Source organism: Ascaphus truei, chromosome 20 (assembly GCF_040206685.1).
Source record: "Ascaphus truei isolate aAscTru1 chromosome 20, aAscTru1.hap1, whole genome shotgun sequence".
Lineage (NCBI taxonomy): Eukaryota > Metazoa > Chordata > Amphibia > Anura > Ascaphidae > Ascaphus > Ascaphus truei.
In genome coordinates, this window is record NC_134502.1 from 11,965,790 (window position 1) to 11,991,715 (window position 25,926).

Here is a 25,926-nt window from a genome sequence, read left to right on the forward strand (position 1 = left end):
CGACTTCCTCCGGGTGACACAGACACAAGTCTGTCCCTCCCCCGCAGGATGACAAAGTGACAAAGACTGAAGGGAGCTATGAGGCTGTCCCTCCCCCGCAGGATGACAAAGTGACAAAGACTGAAGGGAGCTATGAGGCTGTCCCTCCCCCGCAGGATGACAAAGTGACAAAGACTGAAGGGAGCTATGAGGCTGTCCCTCCCCCCGCAGGATGACAAAGTGACAAAGACTGAAGGGAGCTATGAGGCTGTCCCTCCCCCCGCAGGATGACAAAGTGACAAAGACTGAAGGGAGCTATGAGGCTGTCCCTCCCCCGCAGGATGACAAAGTGACAAAGACTGAAGGGAGCTATGAGGCTGTCCCTCCCCCCGCAGTGTGACACAGGCCGCAGGCATGGTCAGCGCTGAGCCGCACTCACGCTTGGCAGTGGGCCCCTACAGCAGCAATGAGAGTGGCTTTAGCAGGGGTTCGCGCACGGTTCCGCAGGTGTGCGGAAGCGTAGCCAACAATTTTTTTTTAGTTTAAGCGCTCACGGGAGCGGGGGGGCCGGTCACGTGAGCGGTTCGAAGAAAGCTGCTCAGCTGGTAAAAATGAGTGTCGCCGGATCACTACGGAAGCCTCCTCGTGACAATCCAAGAACAAAGATGGAGCAACGCGTTTCACCGTAAAACGGCTTCCTCAGGCTCAATAGAACCTTAGAATCCTCTACATCTGACAAAGAACCCTTTATGAGCCTGTACTTACACATGGCCGTGAAGTATTATATTATTGTAATCCATCTGTTAACCCCCCCACTGCTGATTTGAAAGACAAGAACCCTTTATGAGCCTGTACTTACACATGGCCGTGTAAGTATTATAGTGTCATTCATTTTTAACCCCCTCCCCCCCCCCCCCCACTGCTGGTTTTGAAGCTTCACCCTCTTTTGTTATTGAGGGTGTGAGCATTTATAGGTTCCCATTAGGAGTCTTATGAAGTTTTACTGCTGACCCCTGCTCCCCCCTTCTTCCCTGTTTTCCCTGTCTTTTGAGGGATCTAGGAAAGATCCCATAGGGGGTCTGAGAAGGTGGTCCCAACATTTACCCCTGCGGATTCACTAAGGAGAAAAGAAGATTACTCACCAATTCCATCCATATTTAGCGCCTGAGCTTTGTTCTGCTTCTGTCTGTATAAGGCTGAGTCCATAGACACTTCAGCCGTGCGGAGACGTGCAGAGGCTGAGGGAAAGTGGGTGCTTTTCCTGGTTTTAGCTTGCGCACCGTCCGGGGGCGTGTTGGGGGGCAGGCCAGTAACGTCACGGAGCTGGTTCGCCCTCATTGGAATAAATGTTCCCATTAGGAGTCTTATGTGTAAGTACAGACTCATAAAGGGTTCTTTGTCAGATGTAGCTTCTTAATAGAGTCCTCTATTCATCCATATCTTTCTGATAAAGCGTTTTCAGATAGCTGGATGACGTCACTGCCATGGGTCTCCACCAGACCCAGGTAAGAAATGGGAGCGAGTGTTCAAAATCAAAAATGACAATTTATTAGAATGACATTAAATGTCCACTCACGTGTAGGGAAAGTCAGTGTCAGCAACACAAGGGATCCAGCTCGACTCTTGCAAGCTCTAGTGCTTCACCTCCGCTTCCGGTGTGAAGAAAGCTGCTCAGCTGGTAAAAATGAGTGTCGTGAAGTATTATATTATTGTAATCCATCTGTTAACCCCCCTACTGCTGGTTTGAAAGACAAGAACCCTTTATGAGCCTGTACTTACACATGGCCGTGTAAGTATTATAGTGTCATTCATTTTTAACCCCCCTCCCCCCCCACTGCTGGTTTTGAAACTTCACCCTCTTTTATGTTATTGAGGGTGTGAGCATTTGTAGGTTCCCATTAGGAGTATTATGAAGTTTTACTGCTGACCCCTGCTCCCCCCTTCTTCCCTGTTTTCTCTGCCTTATACAGACAGAAGACAGCTATGAGTCTGTCCCTTCTTCCACAGGGTTACACAGACAGATAAGAGCTATGAGTCTATCCCTCCCTCAGCAGGGTGACACAGAAGAGAATTATGAGTCTTTCCTTCTGCCCGCAAGGTGACACAGTGACACGGACAGAAGGGAGCTACGGGTCACATGGATTATTTCATATCACCCTGTTTTTCCTGTACCCCTCAGCTCGTTAGCCTGGCTAATCAGGTCATGATGTTATATTACGGGCAGCACTTAATCCGGAGTGGATTTATTAGCAGCGGCAAGATGGTGTCATTTATACTGTACCAGATGGAGTCTGAAAACTATATACGGGTGAGTGATTGTTTACAATATAGCTCTGTATATACAGGTTGTCATGGGAGACCAGAACTTTTAACACCTAAACCACCGGGATCACTATTTCCATACAGGACACAGAAGTTGAATAAATGAAAGTTTATTCTGGCAAGCCAGCAAACACACACAATACACAGTCACAGTGAAACACTCACCAACTGGGGGGCCTGTGGGGCAAGAAACTTGCCTCAACTAGGTGCAGGGGCCTGCTTCAGTAAGCTTGCCTTGAACGTCTTCTTTCCCGGTTTTTCAGTGTTATTTGCTCAATAGCACTTTTGAAAATCCCGCCAGCCGGGTCTCCGATCGACTCCAAAGTTAATCTGGTTCTCTGATCGGGCGTACTCTTTACATAGCCCTCGGTTGCTACTGTAGTGCCGACGAGTATTCTAAAACAAATCTGGGGCAATCACCAACAAGACCCAGGTACATGCTGGGTACATGCTGCAACATTTCAGTGACAATTTCTGCAGACAGACTAATGGCCCCTAGGATTAACAGCGGGGGTCCCTGGCAGTCCCATTCAAACTGAATGGGACTGCCAGGGACCCCTGCTGTGTTTATCCGATGGGCCATTAGTCTCTGCAGAAATGTCACTGAAATGTTGCAGCATGTACCCAGCATGTACCTGGTTCTTGTTGGTTATAGCCCCAGATTTTCCAAGGCAAGTTTAAGGCAAGTTTTAGAATACTCGTTGGCGCACCTGTGTACTTTACATGGAGCAGAGGCCACCGATCAATCAGAGCGCGGATCGTAAGGCTGCAGCCAATCAGAGGACGAGGGCTCATCCGGCTGCACCAATCAGAGGAGGGGGCCGGCTTAAGCATTCTGGACCGTCCCTCGAGGAGGGAGTGTCTAGCGAGCGGGAAATTTGAACTGGCCAATGGAAATCGCACCTACGGGGTTCAGATCCGGTAACTGTTTCCCTGGCCAGCCCCATACCCGCAGCGTCTCAGAGAAACAAAGGCTCTGCCCCGCTGAGAGCCGGACCTGATAATCAGCCCTTCCCCACTCACCATTATCCTGGTACCCAGCCGCTCTCAGCCATTGTCACAACCCGGCATTTCTCTGTATGCAGTCCATCTAAGTGAATTACTGGGTCTGCATGCAGATAAATGCTAACAACAAATTACATTACTGGCTTCCTAAACTGTATGGGGAAATACATTTGCACAGGGAATAAAGTGCTTTTTAGTTTACAGTCCCTGTTCCCCAATTCATACAGTTTTCCCCCACCAACATTACATATACTGGCCAACATGAGCCTCACAGAGGCGGCCATTACACATGATATTGGGGTAGTCAGCCAGGCTTCATCTTTATTATGTGAGGCTGGCTACCCCTACTATCACATCTCCCCCTTCAAGATGAAGGCTCTGGGGAAGCTACCCCATCAGGTGGTTCTCCAAGACTGAAGACTGTTGAAGTCCTTGCTCGAGGCTGCTGCTGTCCTGCCAGAAAAGTCCAGTGCAACAACGTCCCAGTCTCCCCCGCCACCCGCTGCAACCAGTGAAGGATGCTGTGATCCATGATCACCGTGCAGGGCTTCCCACACCCATAGGGCTGCAATTTCTCCAGAGCCCAAACTGTGGCCAGGCATGCTTTCAGAGCCTGGAATGCTGCCCCACACTCGGGGGACCAGGCTTCCAGAACCGGGAGCCGCTTCTTGGTCACCTCAGTCTGGGACTTGACTAGGGAGATACAATGGGACACAACCTCGATCTCCACCTCAATGCTCTGCTTTCCCTCCACAGAGACCCTAGACACGGTCTTGTGGAGGGGTTGGTGATCGTCACGATGGACACACTTATTAACACATTTATATTTTGTGGATCCCAATTGAGCAGAACAAGTTGAGCAAAATAAACTGAGATTTATTCCCTTGATAGGCAAACACACGACAACTGCAGAATACACTTAATAATTACACTACTGGTATAGGAACAGGGGATAATGTCCAGAAAGGTGCAAAGCACCAGAAGATTGTCTTTTAAAATGTAGTCCTTTTGCAAGGGCATAAATTGCCAGCCCAATCCTTCTGTGAATGTACAAAGTATTTTTTGGTCCGTTGGGGTTAATCAGATAACCCCCAGCAATCACAGTGTCCTAACGCAGAGTTTTGTCCTTGGTTCCGATGTAATAAGACTCTTTGCGTTCCAGGAATGTGCTGCTGCTCTTCTCCACTATTAGAAGAGTGTTGGAAATCCGCTCACATGGTATAATGAAAAACGAAAGACAATGGGGATAGCCTGGGTGGGTTGTATATAGGGTTTGGAAGCCTATCGCCAACATACCCACCCAATCCCCCTCGTGGGAAAGTTCTCATTCCCCAATCCCCTACTTGCCCACAGTTTGGAGAGTGGGCACTAGGGATTTCCTGTTCACACAGAGCATGTGCGACGATGCCACCTTGGCTACTTAGCATAGGTGCACTCCCCTCTTTACCTGGCCCCTCTCAGGCTGGAAGGGGGAACTCAGGATGTGAACTAGCACAAATGGTCAACAGGATTTCCTATTTAGCATCCATCTGGCCAATTCACACCCACCACACTCTGGGTCTTTTGATATGCAACTTCCAGAGAGACTTACAGGCGTGGGCCCAGCATGTTACCTTTGAAGCTTGCATAGGCAAGTGACCCAGCTCATAGGTGTCAAAACATTTGGTTCTTGTGTGCATTTTAATGACAGGAGAAAAAAAAACCTCATCCTGCTTGTCCCTGTTTAAAACCTGTATCAAAAATTCACTTTATTGAAAATACATGTTCCCCTTACCTCACACTTATATTTTTCATATGTGTGTGCTTGGGGTGGACTATACTGCAAGCTCATACAATCCTGTCAAATGGGGACAACAAGGGACAGAGGGAAAAATAAGACATGTACAGTGCATGAAAAATGAACCCCTTCATCCCCAATACGAAATAGGGGTAACCAGCCGAGCACACTGCCTTTATTAATGAGCTGATTACCCCCATTTTTGCCACACCTCCCCCACTCAAAGCCCAAGGTTGGGCTGACCTGAGGGTTTTTGAAGTCCTTAGGTTTTGGGGATTGTCCTGCCGGGAGAGGCCATCAGCATTACCGTGCTCACTGCCTTTCTTGTGCTGAATGGTGAAATTGAATTTCTGCAAGGCAAGGCTCCATCGCAAGAGCTTGGCATTCTCTTCCGACACCCTCTGTAACCAACTTAGGGTGTTATGGTCCGTGATAACAGTGAAGTGTCTGCCATAAAGATAAGGCTGTAACTTCTTGAGAGCCCATACTATGGCCAGACACTACTTCTCAATAGTGGCATAGGCCACTTCTCTGGGCAGCAGCTTGCGGCTCAGGTAAACCACTGGATGTTCACTGCCCTCCTCCCCCACCTGGCTGAGCACAGCCGCAATGCCAAAGTCTGAGGCATCAGTCTGCACCAGAAACTTCTTGGAATAATCTGGAGCAGCCAGAATGAGTTCACTGGCCAATGCAGTCTTCAAAGCCTGAAATGCAGCGTCACAGGCTAGAGACCAGACCACCAGCACAGACAGTCGCTTCTGGGTCAAATCAGTCAGAGGATCAGTCCCACTAATGGGCTGTGAGGTAACCTGCCTACAGTAACTAGGGGGCCCTAGAGAAATCAGACGCCTGCCACGCACCCTGTGCCCTAGAGGCAATACCTCTGCCCTCTCTACTGAACACTGAGTGGGTATAATAGCAAGCCCTGTCTCCCTAACCCTGGCTAGCACTGCTGCTACCTGTCCTGGATTCAAACCCCAGATCTGCCTAAAGGCAACTATCTTCTCCCCGTATGCCCCTACATACCTCTGCACTCTCCCTAGTGTCCTCCTGACCAGGCAGTGGGGGGTAGCCAGAGCATTCCTCATCCTGAATGGCACCCTGAAAAACTCACAGAGGCCATTCTGAAGGCTGAAGACTGACCCCCCCCCCGTTGCCTTCCTCTCTACACTGTCTTCCATCTCTGCTAATACTCCATAGGTATTCTTATGCAGAGGATGCAGATCACCTGGAAGCACAGGCTGATCTGTACTATGTGCCCTGCCCACCTTGTCTGGTAACAGAACCCTAGGCTGCTCTACCTTAGCCCTGGCTTCTGCCCCTGCCTGCCTACCTCCCCGGGCCCCTACCTCAACTAGGACCCCTAGGGAACCCTATCCTACCTAAGGGGCCTGGCACTGCCTGAGCTACTTCCTGAAACATGTTCCCCATTCCTGGTAACAGGTTCAGGAGCATCTGCACATAATCACCCACTTTACCCTGTGGCTGGTAGGCGTCCCAGGGGTGGCCAAAGTCGGCCACTGCCCCTTCTGCCTCCGGCCAGAAGTAAGGCTGCAACAGCTGGGTTATCATGTGAGTGACCCCCTAATGCCCCACTAGTGGACTAGGGAAGGCTACCTGCAACACTTGCTGCCTACCCTCCCCGGGTCCCACTAACCGTCTTCTACCTGTCCAGCCCCTGGCTAACCCGGTAGAACCTGGCTCCATACCCCAGAGCCCGCGGTGCCACAGCCTGTGGTCTGACCCCCCGCTTTCCCAGGACTCGGACGCCCGCAGTCCTATACCTTCTAAGCTGGGGTCAGCTTTCACCGCATCCCTATCCGCTGTCCCTAATTCTAACCACCCACCCTTAGTCTCTAAGTCAGGGGTAACAGGAACAGGTAACGGGAACAGTAAGTCAGTCACTGGTCGCAACTCAGTAGTCTGGCTTACCTGTCTGGTCTCCTCAGAGACTGCTGGAACCGTAGGTCCCAAATGCAGGGGGACAGAGGTTGATTCTGCTGTGATCCGTGATGACAGGCTTTTAGGAATCGCCACAACAGCAGGCAATTCCGCAGCCACCATACAGATCTCAGGCTCCATGTTATTGCTAAGGCGCACCTCAGCAGTTACCCTGGACAAAACCCCCACCTCCCTCATGCCATGATTGGCACCCCCATCAAAAATGATCTGGGCACCCTGGAAGGACCGCAGCCCTCCATCAGGCATGGTTCTTTGCACCCCGGTGCCCGGGAGCAAATCTTCTGGCTGCACCAGAATAACAGCAGCACCCAAATCGGCTTGCTGGTAACCAAAGGTAACTCTCCGTGGGTGCCTGCTCAGGATATCAGCAGGCTGCACCTCGACTGGTGCCCTTGGATATCGTCTGCTCACTGCTGCTGGCTCTGAGGTGACACAAGCAGCATCTGCCTGGGACATCCCTCTTGGTTGTGGCTCCATAGCTGTGCTCTGTTCCTCTATGTGGGCCAGCCCAATCTGGGTTACTGGCCCTGCAGCTTGTGAACGTTGCCCCTGATGGGGTCCCCCAGACCGCTCACGGTCCGGGCAATGTGGCCGGATGTGGCCCACCCTGTGGCAATGATAGCAACGTCTCTCAAGCTTGAACTCCCCAGTATAGGGGGTGTTGCTGCCCACTGTATGTTTGGGAGTCCACTGAGGTTCAGACTGGTCCCCCCAAGCCGGAATGGCTGCCTCTCTGGGGACTGCTGCGTTACTCACCAAGGCTCTGCTGGTTACATATTCATTTGCTGGCTCTGCTGCTTCCACAGCAGTTACTCTGGGAACGTCCTGTTCCCCGCTGACAAGGTGGGAGTGAGGGGTCCTTCCAAGCGCTGTCGACAGGAGCTGTACCCGCTGTTCATAGCTAACCCCTTCTCCCCAGGCGGTGAGGAGTGCAATGAGTCCAGAGGTAGAAAGTCCGGTCGCCGCAGCGACAAACCCATCTGCACCCCCTGGCACAATGCCACCCTCTTCTAGGTGGTCACTGACATCCTCCCCCTGTCCTTGCAGCCCCGGAGCTGGAGGGATCTCCTGCACTCCGGGCTGAGTACTGTCTGCTGCCACAGCAGCTGGTGCGGCCATCCTGCCCTCATATTCTTCTAAGTCCTCCTCCAGCTGACTCTTGGACCGACTGTCTGTCGTGAAACCGTACCCCACACATCTCTCCACTATTTGTGCCCGGTTCCAGGTACAAAACCTTCCTGAGCGTGGACTCATGGTGCCACTGGGGTATGGGTCCAGAGACCAGTAAATTATCTCGTGCTCTTTGGAAGTGTGTGTAGGTTGCCACTTGTCTGAGGAGCTTGCAATCTACAAGGTCCTCACTATATTACAGAGATCCGCAAGAAACTGCAATATAGGCTCAATCAGTATCCCACACGCTGCCACCAGTTTTGAAATGCTTGTCACGATGGATGCACAAATTTATATTTTGTGGATCCCAATTGAGCAGAACAAGTTGAGCAAAATAAACTGAGATTTATTCCCTTGATAGGCAAATACACGACAACTGCAGAATACACTTAATAATTACACTACTGGTATAGGAACGGGATAATGTCCAGAAAGGTGCAAAGCACCAGAAGATTGTTGTAGACGGATGTTCACAGATGTACACACTTGGAGTAGTTTATAATGTGAAATTATAATAAGGCTTTATTGTGCCTTTTCCTTTTCATCAGGAAATTCATCCAAACACAGGGGGGGGAACAAAGCTTCTATTCACTTGGGAGTATTTCTAGTGAAACACTATGCAATAATTCACATCTCCCTTAGTCAAGCAGTTCTCGCAGCCCCAAAACATATAACATGAAATAAGCAGATATAAGCAGTCTCTTAAGAATAAAAGTCTTATCTGTTTCTTGGAGGGAAAATCTCACTTCTTGGTTCAGCTTCAGGTGCAGTAGTTTTCCCTGTGTCTTGAAATCAGCTCTGCTGTGTTTTCTGACAGAGCTCAAGACATGTGCTGTCTCCAAAGGTCAGCTCTCAGTCAGAGCTAAGGAGGAGTCACTTCCTGTCTGAACAGACAGGTTTTTGTAAACAATCTAATCATGCAGGTGGTGTTTAGTAATTAACTACCACACTGCTAGATTAAAGGAACATTACTGAAAAGGGATAAGTCCCCTGTTACAATTGTCTTTTAAAATGTAGTCCTTTTGCAAGGGCATAAATTGCCAGCCCAATCCTTCTGTGAATGTGCAAAGTCTTTTCTGGTCCGTTGGGGTTAATCAGATAACCCCTAGCAATCACAGTGTCCTAACGCAGAGTTTTGTCCTTGGTTCCGATGTAATAAGACTCTTTGCATTCCAGGAATGTGCTGCTGCTCTTCTCCGCTATTAGAAGCATGTTGGAAATCCGCTCACATGGTAGAATGAAAAACGAAAGACAATGGGGATAGCCTGGGTGGGTTGTATATACAGTAGGGTTTGGAAGCCTATCGCCTACATACCCACCCAATCCCCCTAGTGGGAAAGTTCTCATTCCCCAATCCCCTACTTGCCCACAGTTTGGAGAGTGGACACTAGGGATTTCCTGTTCACACAGAACATGTGCGACAATGCCACCTTGGCTACTTAGCATAGGTGCACTCCCCTCTTTACCTGGCCCTCTCAGGCTGGAAGGGGGAACTCAGGATGTGAGCTAGCACAAATGGTCAACAGGATTTCCTATTTAGCATCCATCTGGCCAATTCACACCCACCACACTCTGGGTCTTTTGATATGCAACTTCCAGAGAGACTTACAGGCGTGGGCCCAGCATGTTACCTTTGAAGCTTGCATAGGCAAGTGACCCAGCTCATAGGTGTCAAAACATTTGGTTCTTGTGTGCATTTTAATGACAGGAGAAAAAAAACCTCATCCTGCTAGTCCCTGTTTAAAACCTGTAGCAAAAATACACTTTATTGAAAATACATGTTCCCCTTACCTAACACTTATATTTTTCATGTGTGTGTGCTTGGTGTGAACTATACTGCAAGCTCATACAATCCTGTCAAATGGGGACAACAAAGGACAGAAGGAAAAATAAGACATGTGCAGTGCATGAAAAATGAACCCCTTCATCCCCAATACGAAATAGGGGTAACCAGCCGAGCACACTGCCTTTATTAATTAGCTGATTACCCCCATTTTCGCCACAGTGATCCCCTGTGTTGACTGGGTGATCGGTTAGGTGGGTCCTGCCCAGCTTATCCATACACAGAACATGGAACTTCCCTGCCATCACTCGCTTCTTCTCCCACTGCTGAGCTGGGGACCGATCCCCACCTGCTCCACTGAGCCTCCCTGTCTGGCTTCTCCCTAGACATACGGCAGAGCTTGGCTCTCCGGATCTCCCAGCGGCCGGCTACAAAGAGCCAACGCCGCTGGCCCAATCATAGCCACGCGCTGAAAAGGTTCACCAATCCCCAGGAGCAGTCCCAGGGGAGCCTTCGCACAGTCACCCGGCTTGCCTACTTGCTGGCAGACATCACAGGTGTGGCTGCCACCATGGGAGCATCCTCTTCTGCATAAGAACAAATGAAGCGCCCCAAGTCGTTGTCCAGCAAGACATCTGTGTCCAAGCCTGGCAACACTCCAACATCCTGGACTCCTCTACCGGCGCCCCAGTCGACGAACACCCAGGCAACTTTAGGGACTTGGAGGCTCCATCCAGCATCTTCACCTGCATCCCCGACCCTGGGAGGAGGTGCTCTGGGCTGACCATATCAGGTTGCACCAGAGTGCCGGTGTCCATCAGGCTGGCCGTCTGCTGATTGCCTATGATCACCAGGCGCAAATATCTCTGGCGGGCATCGTTGTCCTCCTGACCGATGGCTGTGATGCGATGTCCCTCTAGATCCACTTCCATGCCGCCGACTGCTACTGCTGGAACTGCTGGCTGGGTCCGCTGCTGTACCTGCTGTACGGCTTCCCTCTGCTCCACTGTTAGGATCAACCTCACGCAGACGATCGGCCTCTCTGCTTTGGAGCGTTGCCCCAGATTGAAGTTACAGAATCGGGGAAAGATGGGGCAGTCTACCCCGCTGAAGGTCTGGCCAATTACATTGTTAACACCGGCGCTCGTGGGCACACTCCGCAGGCTTAACTGCAGCACCTCTGGCACTTGACTTGTTCCACCCTGGCTTGATAGCCTGGGGGGGTCAGCTACCTTGGGTGCTTCGGTCACTGACACTGGAGCAGGGGTCAGAACCTGATGCTGTAATGTGGCGGTCACGGTAGACCAGAACTTTTAACACCAAAATACCCGGAATTGTGATTTATTTACAGAGTGAACATACATAGCTTAGTTTACAAAAAACAACAAAAATACACTTACTGGGACGGGGTAAAACTAAATCTTCTATCCCCGGAACGAAATCTTTAGAAATAGAGTCTCTAGACACAATTTCCCAGGAGCGGGAGTTTTGCGCAAACAGAGCCGAAAACATTCTTTGGATAGTGGCGCTTCTCGAAACCACTGTTTCTCCTCCGCAGCTGTGATTTGGGTTACGATGTTGCAAAGTTTAAAATCCATCTTAGATTACTCTGGCTCCCGATCGGCTGCAGGGATTCTTATGCAGTAAAAATCCCTATCTGTACCCTCTGCAGCCAATCTCATTTGTGGGAATAATATTCCCACCTATCCCTGAGTTGCCCATACTTAGCGAACTAAGAAGCCTTGTGCCAGGTTTTGCCAAGGGCATGCGCAAACCTCGCACTGTTGCCGCTTAGCATACCAGACCCCTTACCTGGCGACATTTTGTCTGAGCTGGCCGGACATCTGGCCCATTTGCCCGGACATTTACTAAGATGGGGATACTTGCATTTCCCCTCCCCACTTCACACTTTAGTCGGCTAAATCTTTTCAACTACAGACTTTTTCAGACCCGGTGGAACCAAGCCAACGGGGGTTTTTTAGAAGTCCGAGTAACATATGCATTGCTCACCTTGCAGGGACTTCCTGCTATACACTCCTAAAGTACAGTAATTACAACTTAATTGTTTACCTCTGTTCTGGCTGTCTGAATGAAAATCCCCTATATAACTTTATAAAATATGCGTTATAAACTTTTTCATGCACAGCAGCTTAGCATTTTCCCCAGATACCAGTTGTGACCAACTCAGGGGGTTATAGTCTGTGATTACCGTGAATGGGCGACCGTACAGATAGGGCTGCAGCTTGCGAAGTGCCCATACGGTCGCCAAACACTCCTTTTCAATAGTGGCTTAAGCTACTTCCCTGGGCAACAGTTTGTGGCTCAGGTACACCACAGGATTCTATCCTCCCTCCTCCCCCACTTGGCTGAGCACAGCACCGATAACAAAGTCAGAGGCATCAGTCTGCACCAAGAACTTTTTACAGTAGTCTGGTGCAGCTAAAATAGGGGTACTGGCCAATGCGGTCTTTAATGCCTGGAATACACTTTCACAGGCGGGAGACCAGACAACCAGAACTGTGTCACTTCTGTGTCAAATCTGTCATGGATTTGGCCACTGCACTGTACTGCACTGCAGGACAAACGTCCTTTAATAGTGTAACGCTTGCACTACCCACAAACAAGACAAGACCCCGGTACTGAGGTGGAAAGGTATGAAACCATTCACCGACAGCAGCGGAGGCGTGCCTGGAATGCGGATTGTCTGGGTAGGAGAGAGTGGGTTAGTCCGTATACTCGCCGGGGTCTTGGGTTATAGTTACAGTGTTGTCGAAGTCCGTTAAGCCGTGGTCTGGGATTGGAGAGTTGAGAATCGTCGAAGTCCGTGTAGCCGTGGTCTTGGGTTAGAGAGGTAAACGTAGTCGAGGGTAAGCCGAGCTCGATATCCAGAGGGGTTTCACTAACAAGCCGGGTCGGTACACGAGGAGACAAACTGCAAGACAAGACTGGAACAAGAGCTAGGCACAACAGAACTGTGAGGCACACAAGGCTACAAGTGATTATACTGAGCAATGCTAGAGAATACGAGCAAGGCATAAGAAGGGAGAAGCAACCAATAGGACATGGGGCGGAGTGGAGGTGCGACCCCAGCGGAAGCCGTGATAGGCACAGGAGACAAGTGGCAATCAGGTTACTTGCCGCGCAGCTGGGGAGTGGTGCACGTCGTCACATGAGCACGCCGCTAATACGTGATGCGCAGTGCATCGGGGGGGGGCGTAGCCAAGCTCCGAGGCAACTCTAGAAGAGCTGCGCGTGCGCACTCTGTAAACAGAGTGGGGGTGCGCACACGCGCTGGTGCCAAGACGGAGGGCTGAGTAGCAGTAGGTAAGGAGGGAACACGTCGCAAAGGACGTGTTCCCAGATTCTGTACAAATAGCCAGCGGTGCCTAGGGAAGCCATAACCTGCTTCTTAGTCTTGGGGACGGGCCACTGCACTATTGCCTCAACCTTAGCTGGTTCAGGCTTCAGATATCCTCCATCCACCCACCCTGTGCCCTAGGTACAACACCTCAGCTATTCCCACTAAGCACTTAGTGGGTTTCAAAGTAAGCCCTGCTTTCCTAATTCTGGCTAGCACCGCTGCTAAATGTACTAGATGTGATTCCCATGAATTACTAAAGACAGCAATATCATCCAGGTATGCCCTTGCATAACTCTGCATCCCTTCTAACAACCTATTGACCAGGCGTTGGAAGGTAGCCTGGGCATACTTCATCCCGAATAGCATCACTAAGAACTCATAGAGGCCACTTGGAGTGATGAAAGCTGACTTCTTCCTAGCCTCCTGGGTCAGGGGAATCTGCCAGTACGTAAATCCATGGTCGTCAGATACTTTGCCCCCGTGAGTTCATTTAGTAACTCATCCATGCGGGGCATGGGATAAGCATCTGAAACCGTCCCTGCGTTGAGCTGCCGGTAGTCCACACAGAAGCGGGTGGTCCCATCCTTCTTATGTACGAGGACTACCGAACAAGCACAAGGGCTCTGAGATGGTACAATTACCCCTAGGGCCAGCATCTCTTCTACCTCCCTCTCTATACTGCCCTATACCCGGTATGCATGCTTTTGCAGAGGACGCAGATCTCCTGTGAGCACAGGATGATCTGTAATATGCGTTCTGCCCGACTTGTCTGAGAACAAAACCCTATACTGCTCTAACATATTCCTAGTCTCTGCTCTCTGCTGCTATAACGCAGTGCTGCACGCAGACCAGACCCGTCCCTTGTACTGAGGTCGGTCATAAGATACACGCACCCGCAGCAGAAAGGAGCGTGTCCGGAGTGCGGTATTTGCGTGGCCAAGCCAGGAGACTATAACGATAGTACTTGCCAGATCCGGAGAGTAGAAATGCCTTAGTGGTTGCCATAGCCGAGTTCAGGGAGCAGAGAGGTCCGGGTGGTCGAGGTGCAAGCCGAGTTCGGGGGACCAGAGATGCAGCGTAGTCAGGATGAAGCCGGGGTCGAGAGCCAGAGAGGGTAGTCAGACAAGCCAGAACCTGAGAAGCACTGTAACAGAGAGAGGGGTAAAGCACACATCTAACAGAGCTGAGACTATGCAGAGCGATGTGCAACAGGGAGAATAGGGATTATAAAGGTGGGCTGACCAATGGAAGGTGGAGGCAGGCCTGGTGGAGTGTGTGGCGCAGCACTGGATAGGTTGTGCTAATGAGGATATGTTGAGAACAGCTGAGAGGAAGGGGAATGCGACCGTGAGCCGCGCGAGTGCCGGAGGCGTGGTCTAAGTCCCAGAGGGGTGAATAAATTATGACTGTCTGGCGCGCGCTCTGTAAGGCTGGAGAGCGTGTGTGCAGGTCTAATGGCGGCCACATGTTTACCCGCTGTGTGCGGAGCAGCAGCCGCACGGCAGGGGTACCGACGGAGGGGGGCCGGAGCGGAGACAACGGGGACCGCAGGTGGTAAGGGGAGGGTCACGCTGTGACTGCCGTGACCCCCGATTCCTCACAGCTGCCTACTAAACTGGGAGCCTATCTCTACCTGCTCCACTGTACCCACCTGCCTCGTCTCCCCTAGGGGGTCCAGCAGAGCATTGCTTGCTGGGTCCCCCATCGGTGGGCTACAGATAGCCAGCACTGATGCCTCAGGCCTCGTTCAGGGTGCAGGCTTCGGAGGGAGGGAGTGCTGCCGTGGGACACAAAGTATTTAAATTGAATACTGGTTGTCAGGGTAGCAGCTGCCCTGTCTCCGAAGCCCGGAGTTGACGCTGGCTACAGTTTCAATAAACAAAAAAATAGTTTTTTGAAGCTGCAGCAGCGTCACTGGGACCTCGGCAGCCAATGAAATCATTCTTGAGAATGATTTCAAGACTGCAGCCTCGATCCCTATCCTCACGTCTGTAGCCCCGCCCCCTCCTCAACTCCTGAAAAAGTCTGCTGGGGATGAACACACATCGCCCAGCAGACTGCCGCCCTCCCTCCCGAACGCCCGCCCTCCAACTCCTGTCTCTGGCACCATGAACGAGGCCTCACTCGGTGCAAAGTACCCCTTGAGCATGTTAATATGATATGTCCTAGTTCTACCTGCCTCTCCATCTAACAGTACAACATAGTTGCACTCATTCATCTTTCTGAGAACCTTGTACGGTCCAGACCATGTAGCCATTAATTTGTTCCCCGAGTGGGCTTTAGAACAAGTACTTGCTGTCCTGGGATGAATGATCTACTACGGGCATTCTGATGATACCAAGTCTTCTGCTTGGTTTGAGCATCCCTAAGGTTGTCCTGCCCCAACTCCATGAGCATCTCTAACCGATCTCTGAGATTTACCACGTACAGAAGCATCAGTATTGGTAGCCTCCCCTTCCCACCCCTAACGGAATAGGTCGAGAGGTCCCCGTACCCTGCGCCCATTTAGCAGCTCGAAGGGAGAAAAGCTTGTAGATTCTTGCGGTACCTCTCGGTATGCAAACAGCAAGTGCTGCAGGTGAATCTCCCAGTCTTTCCCCTCCGCCTCTATAAACGCACAGAGCATCTGCTTCAGGGTACCATTGAACCCCTGACATAGTCCGTTGGTTTGGGGGTGATAAGGGGTCGTGCGCTGGTGCTTCACCCTGCACGCATCCCAGAGACACTGTAACAATTCACTCATGAATTGTGACCCTTGATCAGTTACAGTAGGGTCTCGCTAGGGAAACCTACCCTAGTAAAAATCCCTAACTATGCCTTAGCTGCTGCCTTTGCATCAATGGTGGCAAGCGCTACAGCCTCAGGATACTGAGTGGCAAAATCCACCACCGTGAGGAAGTAGCGCTTCCCCGACCAGCTAGGGACCGGGCGACCGGCTGTGCAGCTGGAGAACGTTGCCCCTGATGGGGTCCACCAGACTTGGCACGGTTTGGACAGTCAGGTCTGATGTGACCCACTTTGTTGCAGAGATAGCATCTCCTCTCGTGCTTAAACTCTGCAGCTTTTGAAACTAGTTCTCTGCTGTAGACTTGTGTACCCACTGAGGAGTCTGCTTGGCTCCCTTGGCTGGCATAGCCAGTTTCTTGAAATCAAGACTGACTCAGAAATGAAAGTCCTGCAAGAGTTTCAGAGCTGAGCTTAGTGATCCCACCACTCTGCCACGACAAAAAAGCATGTCACGGGAGACCAGAACTTTTAACACATAAAACACCAGGATCACTATCACCAAACAGGACATATAAATTGAATAAACTAAAGTTTATTCTGGCAAACCAGCAAACACAGTCACAGTGAAACACTCAGCAACTGGGGGCCTGTGGGGCAAGAAACTAGCACCTATGAGACTCAGACCCGGCAACTGTTTCCCTGGCCAGCCCCATACCTCCCACTGCGTCTCTGAGGAACAAAGGGTCTGCCCTGCTGAGAGCCCATCCCCGAACCTGATAATCAGCTCTTCTCCGCTAATCATTGTCTTGGTAACCAGCCGGTCCCAACCTTTGTGACGACCTGGCATTTGTCTGTATGCAGCCCAGCCAAGTGAATTACTGGGTCTGCACACAGAGAAATTCTAACAACACAAATTACATACTGAGTTGCTAAACTGTATGAGGAAATACATTTACATTTTATTTTACGTTCCCCAATTCATACAGTTTTCCCCCTTCCAGACATCACACGGTGATTAGCTCTTTTCTGGAAGGGGTTACACCAAACATTACATATACCGGCCAACATGAGCCTCACAGAGGCGGCCATTACACACAGGCTTCATCTTTATTATGTGAGGCTAGCTACCCCTACCGCCACACAAGTAATATATAGATGAGCGATGATAGATATGTATATGCAGGAGAGAGGTGATGGCTGTGTATAGGCAAGGGAGAGATGATAGCTGTGTATATACAGGTTAGATATGATAGCTCTTTATATTGCAGGTGAAAATATCTCTATATTCTAGCGGGAGATAATAGCCCTGTATATAAATTGCATGTATGATAGCTGTGTATATACAGGGCAGAGATGAGAGCTGTGTATATACAGGGTAGAGGTCACTCTCTCCCTCTCCCCTTTCTATCTCCCTCTCCTTTTTCCCTTTCTCTCCCTCTCTCTCATTCTGCCCCTTTCTCTCCACTTCACACTCCCTAACTCAGACCCTGGTTCACATGCTCAGTGAGCTCACTCTTCCCCCTCCCTCATTCAGACTCTAGTTCACATGCTCAATGAGATCACTCACTACCTCTCCCTCACTCAGACCCTGGTTCACATGCTCAGTGAGATCACTCACTCAGCCGGAGCTGCTCAGAAGATTTTTCAGTATCTGGACCGTGAGCCGCTGGTCTCCACTTCGGGGTCTTATCGTCCGGACAAGTTAAAGGGTCACTTTGAGTTCCAGAGCGTCACATTCTCATACCCCTCCCGCCCGGACACCTGCGCCTTGCAGGTAAACATGTGACTATAACACAGCACGTATGTATATCACGTTATAATAGTCTAGAATAGTCTCTCTGTCCCTCTGTGAGAGAGCACCTCTTCCCCTCACCTGTTCCCCATTTCTATATCTCTCCCCCTTCCACCTCTCCACCTTTCTCTCACCCTCTCTCTCAGCCCCTCTCTATTCCTCTTTTCTTTCTGACTCCATCCCTTTCTCCCCTTCTGTGTGCGTCTGTCTTTCACCCTCGCTCTTCTACTCCCCTCTCTCCTTTCTTCCTCTCTCTTTATCTCTCTCCTTCCCTGTCTTCCCTTTCACCCTCTCTCATGTTTCCTATTTCTCTTCCCCCTTTCTCACACTCTCTCTCCTCCCTCTCTTCTTCCTTTTTCACACTCTCCTTCCCTCTCTTCTCCCCTTTCTTTTCCCCACTCTCCTCCCCTCTCTTCCCCCTTTCTCACACTCTCCTCCCCTCTTCCCCCTTTTTCACACTCCCATCCCCTCTCTCTCCCTCAGGACGTCTCATTTTCCCTCCCCCCTGGCAGTGTCACTGCTCTCGTGGGCCGCTCTGGGGGTGGTAAGACCACCTGTGTGTGTCTGCTGGAGAGATTCTACGATCCCCAGAGAGGGGAGATCTTGCTGGATGGGAGACCCCTGCGGGAGTATGAGCATCAGTACCTGCACAGCAAGGTACCCGAGCAATAGGGGAGGGGGTAACAGAGCGATGCTCTGCAGGGTCGCTGGCAGGGGAGGAGTTAATGGAGTGAGGCTCTGCAGTGTGTCTAATGGGAGGGGTTAATGGAGTGACGCTCTGCTACGTCTCTGGGAGGGGTTTAAGGTAGCATCGCTCTACAACGTCTCTGGCAAGTGAGGGGGTTAATTGAGCGATGCTCTGCAGAATGTCTGGCAGGGAGTAGTAACAGAGCAATGCTCCGCAGGGTCTCTGGCAGGGTAGGGGTTAATGGAGTGACGCTGTGCAGGGTGTCTGGTAGGGGAGGGGTTAATGGAGTGACGCTCTGCAACATCTCTTGCAGGGGAGGGATTTATGGAGTGATGCTCTGCAGGTTGTCTGGCAGGGGAGGGGTCAATGGAGCGGCACTCTGCAACATCTCTGGTAGGGGTGGTGTTAATGAAACATGCTCTGCAGGGTCTCTGACAAGGCGGGGGGTAATGGGGTGATACTCTGCAGGGTCTCTGGCAGTGGAGGGGTTAATAGAGCGACACTCTGCAAAGTCTCTGGCAGGGGACGGGTTAATGTTGCGATGCTCTGCAGGGTCTCTGTCTCTCCCCCAGGTGGCGCTGGTGGCCCAGGAGCCCATCCTGTTTGCCGGGTCAGTGAGAGATAATATCGGCTACGGACTCCAGGACCCCCCCGAGGAGCAGCTGAGAGCCGCTGCGAGAGAGGCGAATGCAGAGGGCTTTATACAGGGGATGGAGAGGGGGTATTATACAGGTGAGAAATGGGGGGGCAGGTATTATATGGGTGAGGGAGAAGGTGTGAGGTATTATACAGGTGAGAGGGGGTGGAGTATTATACAGGTGAGGGAGAGGGGGTGGGGTATTATACAGGTGAGAGAGGGGGGAGGAAGGTTATTGTTCTGGGTGGAGAGAGAGGAGAGCAGAAGGGGCTATTATACAGGGGAAAGGGACGGTCAGTGGGGGTATTATGTAGGTGAAAGACCAGAAGGGGTATTATATTAGGTAAAAGAGAGGGTCAGGGGAGGGTATTAATAAAGGGGAGAGATGGGAGTTGGGTATTTTACAGGGCAGGGAGAAAGAGAAGAGCAGAAGGGATTATTACACAGGTGAAAGGGAAGGTCGAAGGGGTATTGTACAGGTGAGAGTGTGGATTAGAAGAGGGTATTATATAGGGGAGAGAGGAGAGCAGAAGGGGAATTATGCAGGTGAGGGAGGGTGTATTATACAGGTGAGGGAAGGATGGGGTATTATCCAGATGAGCAAGATGGAAGAACAGAAAGGGGCGAGAGGATTGGAGAGGAGGGGTGTATCATGCAGGTGAGAGGTAGAGAGACAGGTTCTAGCATGCATTTGACTCAGAAGAAAAAACGAATGGCGCACAGCCAGGGAGCCAGGTGTGGAGTAAAAAACTTTTCTTTAAGAAAAGTTTTTTACTCCACACCTGGCTCCCTGGCTGTGCGCCATTCGTTTTTTCTTCTGGCTGTACCTGGATTCTGGATCCTTCGTGGCTGGCACGCCAGCAATCACCCCTGGAGATGACGTGAGTGGGCTTCATTGGTTTAGACTCTTATAGTTAAGTATTGACTGCTGTCATTGTGTCACTTACAAGTCTATATTTACCAACCCACTCCCACTGGTATCTCCAGGGTTAATGTTTCATTGTTAATTGAATTGGATGGAATTATCTTGGGTTTGAGCACCCTAACCCTTTCACCTATCTGCATTTGACTCAGAGACTGAGGGGGAGGATGATGGAGACAGAATGGGGATGTTTTTGATGGCTCTGTCCCTCAGGATTGGGGGATCTCACGTCTCCGTCTTTCAGGATTGGGGGTCTCTCTCGTCTGTCCATCAGGATTTGGGGCGTCTTTCACAGGTCTCTTTTCCTCAGGTTTGGGGAGTCTCTCACGTCTGTCCCTCGGGATTGGGGAGTCTCATGTCTCTGTCCCTCAGGATTGGGGGGGTCTCTCACATGTCACTGTCCCTCAGGATTGGAGGTCTCTCACATGTATGTCCCTCAGGATTGGGTGGTCACTCACATGTCTCTGTTCCTCCAGATGTGGGGGAGAGCGGGGCACAGCTGGGTGCAGGACAGAAGCGGCGTGTGGCTCTTGCACGCGCTCTCGCACGGAGACCGCAGCTACTGATCCTGGATGAGTTGTCCAGCTGTCTGGATGCAGAAACAGAGCATGAGGTACCAGCACTCTCTGACGCTCTGTCTGGCTCTCTGACTCTCTTGACTGGTCTGTCCCTCCACCTCTCACACTCTCCCTCTCTCACACACCCTCTCTCTCTCTCTCTCTCTTAGATCCAGCAGTCTCTGCAGAGTATCGCTGGTCTCTCTTTGCTGATCATCGCTCACCAGCTCCGCACCATACAGAATGCCGATCAGATACTAGTCCTAGAGGGCGGGTGCCTTGCAGAGTGCGGAACACATGAGGAGCTCATACAGAAGCAAGGAATGTATCACAGGCTCCTGACAGAGACATCCTGCCCAACGGGGAGTGAGAGAGAGACATGGGGATAGAGCGAGTGGTGAGGGGGGGAGGGGGCAGGATCAGTAAGAGGTCAGACACGGTGTTAGGCTTTAAGTAAAGTTGTTTTATTGGTCCACAATATCACTAAAGAATGGGTACCCTGTCCCTTTTTGTTTTTGCCTTAAACATAAAATAAACGAGGAGGCGGGGCGACGGTGAATGGCAGCTTAGTGGCAGAGCTCCAGTCCCACCGGCGTCTATAAATCAATTTAAAGCAACAACAGCGGGTGTTTACTACCCATTCTCCCACAAAAGTACAGCTAAACTTAACAAGCTTAGTTAACGATTCGGGTGATAAATTCCAAAAGGTCTGGTCACCATGGCTGGCCCAGACTGATATCCAGGGGGTGAACGATGCCACAATCTGGCTTTGATTGAAGTAAGTGAGTTCTCCTTTGATGGGTGATTGGGAGCCAGTTAAGACGGGCTGACGATAGGGAAGGCCCTCCCCCCCTCCCTGGTGCGACCTCTGCGAGGTTGCTATGTGCTAAGGGCTAGTAGCCGAGGAGCACAGCTCCAGAATACAAGACAAAGGTGGTTACTCTTCGCCGGTCCTCTCCCCCCCCCCCACCTTCCCCCCCCTCTTTCCATTGTTGTCCTTGGTTTGTGGCTGTCTTGTCCTGTTGTCTCCCCATCATGTGTCCGTTTTGTGTGGTATGTCTCAGACAGTTCTGTGTATACTATGGACAGTTATCAACATTACGTGTTCCCATGTTTGTATGCACAAAAAACTAATAAAGACAGCCCCCTCTGTCACGTGGGGAAGGGGGAAGAGAGATGAGGGAGGGGGGAAGAGAGATGAGAGGAGATGAGGGATGAGGGGGGGGAAAGAGAGATGAGGGGGAGGGGAAAGAGAGATGAGGGGGGGGGGGAAGAGAGATGAGGGGGGAAGAGAGATGAGGGGGGGAAGAGAGATGAGGGGGGGAAGAGAGATGAGGGGGGGAAGAGAGATATGGGGGGGGAAGTGAGATGGGGGGAGAGAGAGATGAGGGGGGAGGGAAGGGAGATATGGGGAGGGGGAAAGAGATATGAGAGGGGTTAGAGAGATGAGGAGGGGTTAGGTACTTAAGGGTTCACTTACAGGTCAAACATAATCCTCTTTGCTTATGTTCTATGTTCATTCTGTTTAGTTCGTTCGGACTGTTTAATATAGTTAGGTTAAACTGTTACTATCGTTAATATTGTTGTCATCGGAAGACGCTCTTAGACAAAAGGGGACCGTTTACCATTGTTGACCTTATATAGCTCTCGTCCTGTGTCCTGTGACAAGCTGTTCAGTTCACCCGCTGTTGCGATTGCATACGGAACGGCGCCGGTGGGAATACCCGTGTCGACGCGCAGGTGTTCCTCGCTTCGGTCCCTAAAATCAAGGGATCGCAGACAAGACCCAGGGAGGGCAGGTCCCAGCGGAAAGAGATGCTGGAACAGTGGCCCACTCCCTCGGGCGAAAGAACCGCACTCGGGGGCCCCCGAGTCGGGCTCTTGTTTTTCCACGTTGTTTGTGATTATATACATGTTTTGTTTTATATGTTTAATATGAGTTTTTTTCCTTGTGTATTCTCCTTTGTAATGTCCTCCCCCCCGACCCTGCCTGCCCCCCCTCCCTCCCTCCTCCTTCCCCACACAGAGGGATCTACCAACTCAGGTGCGACAGAAAGGTCCCCATTCAGGGACATATCTTAAACAGGGTAATAATCAACTCGAAGGACGATGACTCTGGTGAGTGGACGAACATTATGCTGCTACTGTATACACACACTAGATGATGGCGCTGACACTAATCTCCCATAATGTCAAGAGCCTTAATCACCCCACCAAAAGAAAGATCGCTTTCTCAGATTATAAAAGAAAACAGGCAGACATATTATTGTTACAAGAGACGCATTTTAGCAGGACTGATACCCCTAAACTCCTAGACAGAGAGTTCTCTCAGGTCCATCTGTCCTCAGCTTCTGTCAAAAAACGAGGGGTGGCTATACTGTTTCGAAACCAGACACCATTTATTCTACAGTCAACTAAACGGGATACAGAGGGCCGATATATAATTGTTACAGGCACAACACGAGGTAAACCGATCACTCTGGCCTCTGTGTGTGCCCCCTGCGAGCAGGACGCATCCTTCTTCGATCGCTTCTTTAAGATTTTAAACCTCACGGCTGAGGGGAGTGTCCTGCTCGCGGGAGACATCAATATGGTCATGCATCCTCACATGGAAAGATCAGGTGGGACAGGGGCCGATAACAAAAAAGCTGGGATAGCGCTTCGTAGAGGCCTCAAAGCAAATCAATTAACTGATATCTGGAGAGAGTTGAACCCGACAGATAGAGACTATACATTCTACTCCCACCCACACGGTACATACAGCAGAATCGATTACTTTTTTTGTATCATGTCAACTGGTTCCGATGGTCTCCCGGGCCGGGATCCATGATATTTCGTGGTCAGACCACGCACCGATAGAGCTCAGGTGCAACAATATTCAGGCTATTAGACATGGAACGAACTGGAAACTAAATGAATCAAGCCTAAAAATCCCTTCAGTGTGTGTGGAAATTGGAAATGAAATAAAACTATTTTTCCAAATTAACTTGGGTTCCGTCAGTTCCCACTTAGTCTTATGGGAGGCTCATAAAGCAACGTTACGTGGCACACTAATTAATATCACGGCCAAAAGAAAAAGAGAGAGATACTAAAATTATCAGGCTCTAATCTAAATTACATTCCCTCTCTTTAAAACACAAGAGCAGACCACATCCTCAATCCTTACAGGATATAAAAAACACCAAAATTGAATTAAATCTCTTATTGACTTCTAGAGCGGAGCACTCACTGAGTTGGTCTAAGAGGAAATTTAACGAAAAGGCAAACAGACCGGACACAATGCTGGCACGTATGCTGCGAGATAGGCAGTCTAAATATACCATAGCAGCCATACGCTTAAAATCCGGGACCACCACAACCAATCCGATGAAAATAGTGGAGGAATTTGGTTCTTTTTATGAATCCCTATACAATGGGGAAAAGGTGGCCCATAATCCCAAATCGAGCGGAGCTCTGCGAGATTTCCTAGCCAGCTCGAATCTAGTGAGATTGACAGACTCAGACAGAGCAGCCTTATGTGCAGACTTCACCATTGAGGAGCTCTCACAGGCTTTTCGGGGTTATATTACAAAAAAATTGTCAAATTACTCGCCCCGAGGTTGCTCCAAGTGTTTAACGCAATTTTAGCGGGAGCTCCTATCCCCAAGACAATGTTGCAGGCATCTATTTCCCTAATTCATAAGCCTGGTAAGGATCCGCTGGACTGCAAGAGTTACAGGCCAATCTCATTAATCAATACAGATATCAAATTATACGCTAAATTACTGGCCAATAGACGGTCATATCCTACCCAGACATACACCCAGATCAAGTCGGATTTATTAAAGGGAGGCAGGCAGCGGATAATACCCGACGATTTATTGATCTGACAGAATTGGCTAATAAAACAAACACTCAAAGTATGTTGTTAAGTCTGGGTGCAGAAAAAGCTTTCGATAGGATAGACTGGCCTTATCTGAAGGAGACGCTTGCGGCATTCGGCTTTGGAGATCAGATGAGTGAGGCAATTCTCGTGCTTTACTCAGGCCCTACCGCCAGGGTCATACACCAGGGCTACCCCTCTATGCCATTTCAAATAAAGAGCGGCACAAGACAGGGCTGCCCACTTTCCCCCCTTTTATTCGCCCTTTGTATCGAACCACTGGCGGCACAAATCAGAGGCAACCCAGACATCTCAGGGTTAAACGCGTATTCACAATCTCATAAAGAGGCCCTGTACGCAGATGACATCCTCTTGATCATTACAAAACCTCTCACCTCCCTCCCAAATCTATTCGACCTATTGGACAGATTTTCACGGCTCTCAGGGTTCAAAATAAACCAGTCTAAATCTGAGGCTCTTAGCATCAACCTCCCTAGACATACTGAGAAACTTTTACAACTGAACTTCAAATTTAATTGGCAAAAAAAATACATTAAATATCTGGGAGTCCATATTACTAAAGATACCACAGGCATCTATAAAGCGAATTATCCTAATTTGATTCGGACTCTAAAATCTGATTTATATAGATGGACCTCTCAGAGAACTTCCTGGATCGGTAGGATACATAGCGTTAAAATGAATTTACTCCCCCGTATCCTCTACCTTTTCCAAACACTGCCCGTACCACTCAAAACGAAGGAAATACTCTCACTTCAATTTGAGATATCTAATTTTATATGGGGGGGGGAAAAACCGAGAGTTAATAAACTGAATATGAAAAGACCTGTCCTGGCAGGCGGGTTAGCATTGCCCTGTCTGTTATCATACTACAAAGCGGCACAATTAAGCCAAATTGTTCAATGGCAATCCAACCCAAATTTGAAACGCTGGGTGGAGCTTGAAAGCGCTGCATGTTCCCCATTGGAACTCCGCAGCCTGATTTGGTTGCCCAAAACAGCACAAAAATTCACTGCCACACCGCTCTCCTCAATGACCAACTCGCTATCGATCTGGGAGGCAAATAAGCTGAGACATTCCCTCACGACAAGACATTCCATGATGACCCCCTTGTGGAATAATTCTATGTTTGCTCCGGGCCTGATAGGTAGTAATATTTCAATCTGGAAACAGAAAGGTTATAAACGTGTTCGAGACCTGGAGGGTTATAATAGGAAGATCAAAACATTCGATCATATTAGACTTGAAAAATATATGCCTCATTCAGAATTCTTTAGATATCTCCAGGTCAGAGTGTTTTACAATAAATTCGCCCCATATCCCCCATTGACATCTTTCGAAAAGCTCTGTCTGGCAGAAAC

At 50.1% G+C, this 25,926-nt stretch overlaps 1 protein-coding gene across 4 annotated transcripts in view; it reads left to right on the forward strand.

Moving 5' to 3' along the window:
* TAP2 (transporter 2, ATP binding cassette subfamily B member) overlaps nucleotides 1–21,824 on the forward strand; it is a 67,290-nt gene extending 45,466 nt beyond the window's left edge. For all 4 annotated transcript variants that reach the window (XM_075578000.1, XM_075578001.1, XM_075577999.1 and 1 more), the window contains 6 exons: nucleotides 2,159–2,287; nucleotides 17,672–17,860; nucleotides 18,362–18,535; nucleotides 19,139–19,298; nucleotides 20,602–20,738; nucleotides 20,853–21,824. In XM_075578000.1, the coding sequence (XP_075434115.1) occupies nucleotides 2,159–2,287; nucleotides 17,672–17,860; nucleotides 18,362–18,535; nucleotides 19,139–19,298; nucleotides 20,602–20,738; nucleotides 20,853–21,071 (1,008 nt within the window). In that variant the 3' untranslated portion in view covers nucleotides 21,072–21,824. The remainder of the gene's footprint in view (nucleotides 1–2,158; nucleotides 2,288–17,671; nucleotides 17,861–18,361; nucleotides 18,536–19,138; nucleotides 19,299–20,601; nucleotides 20,739–20,852) is intronic.
* Nucleotides 21,825–25,926: the final 4,102 nt, after the last annotated feature.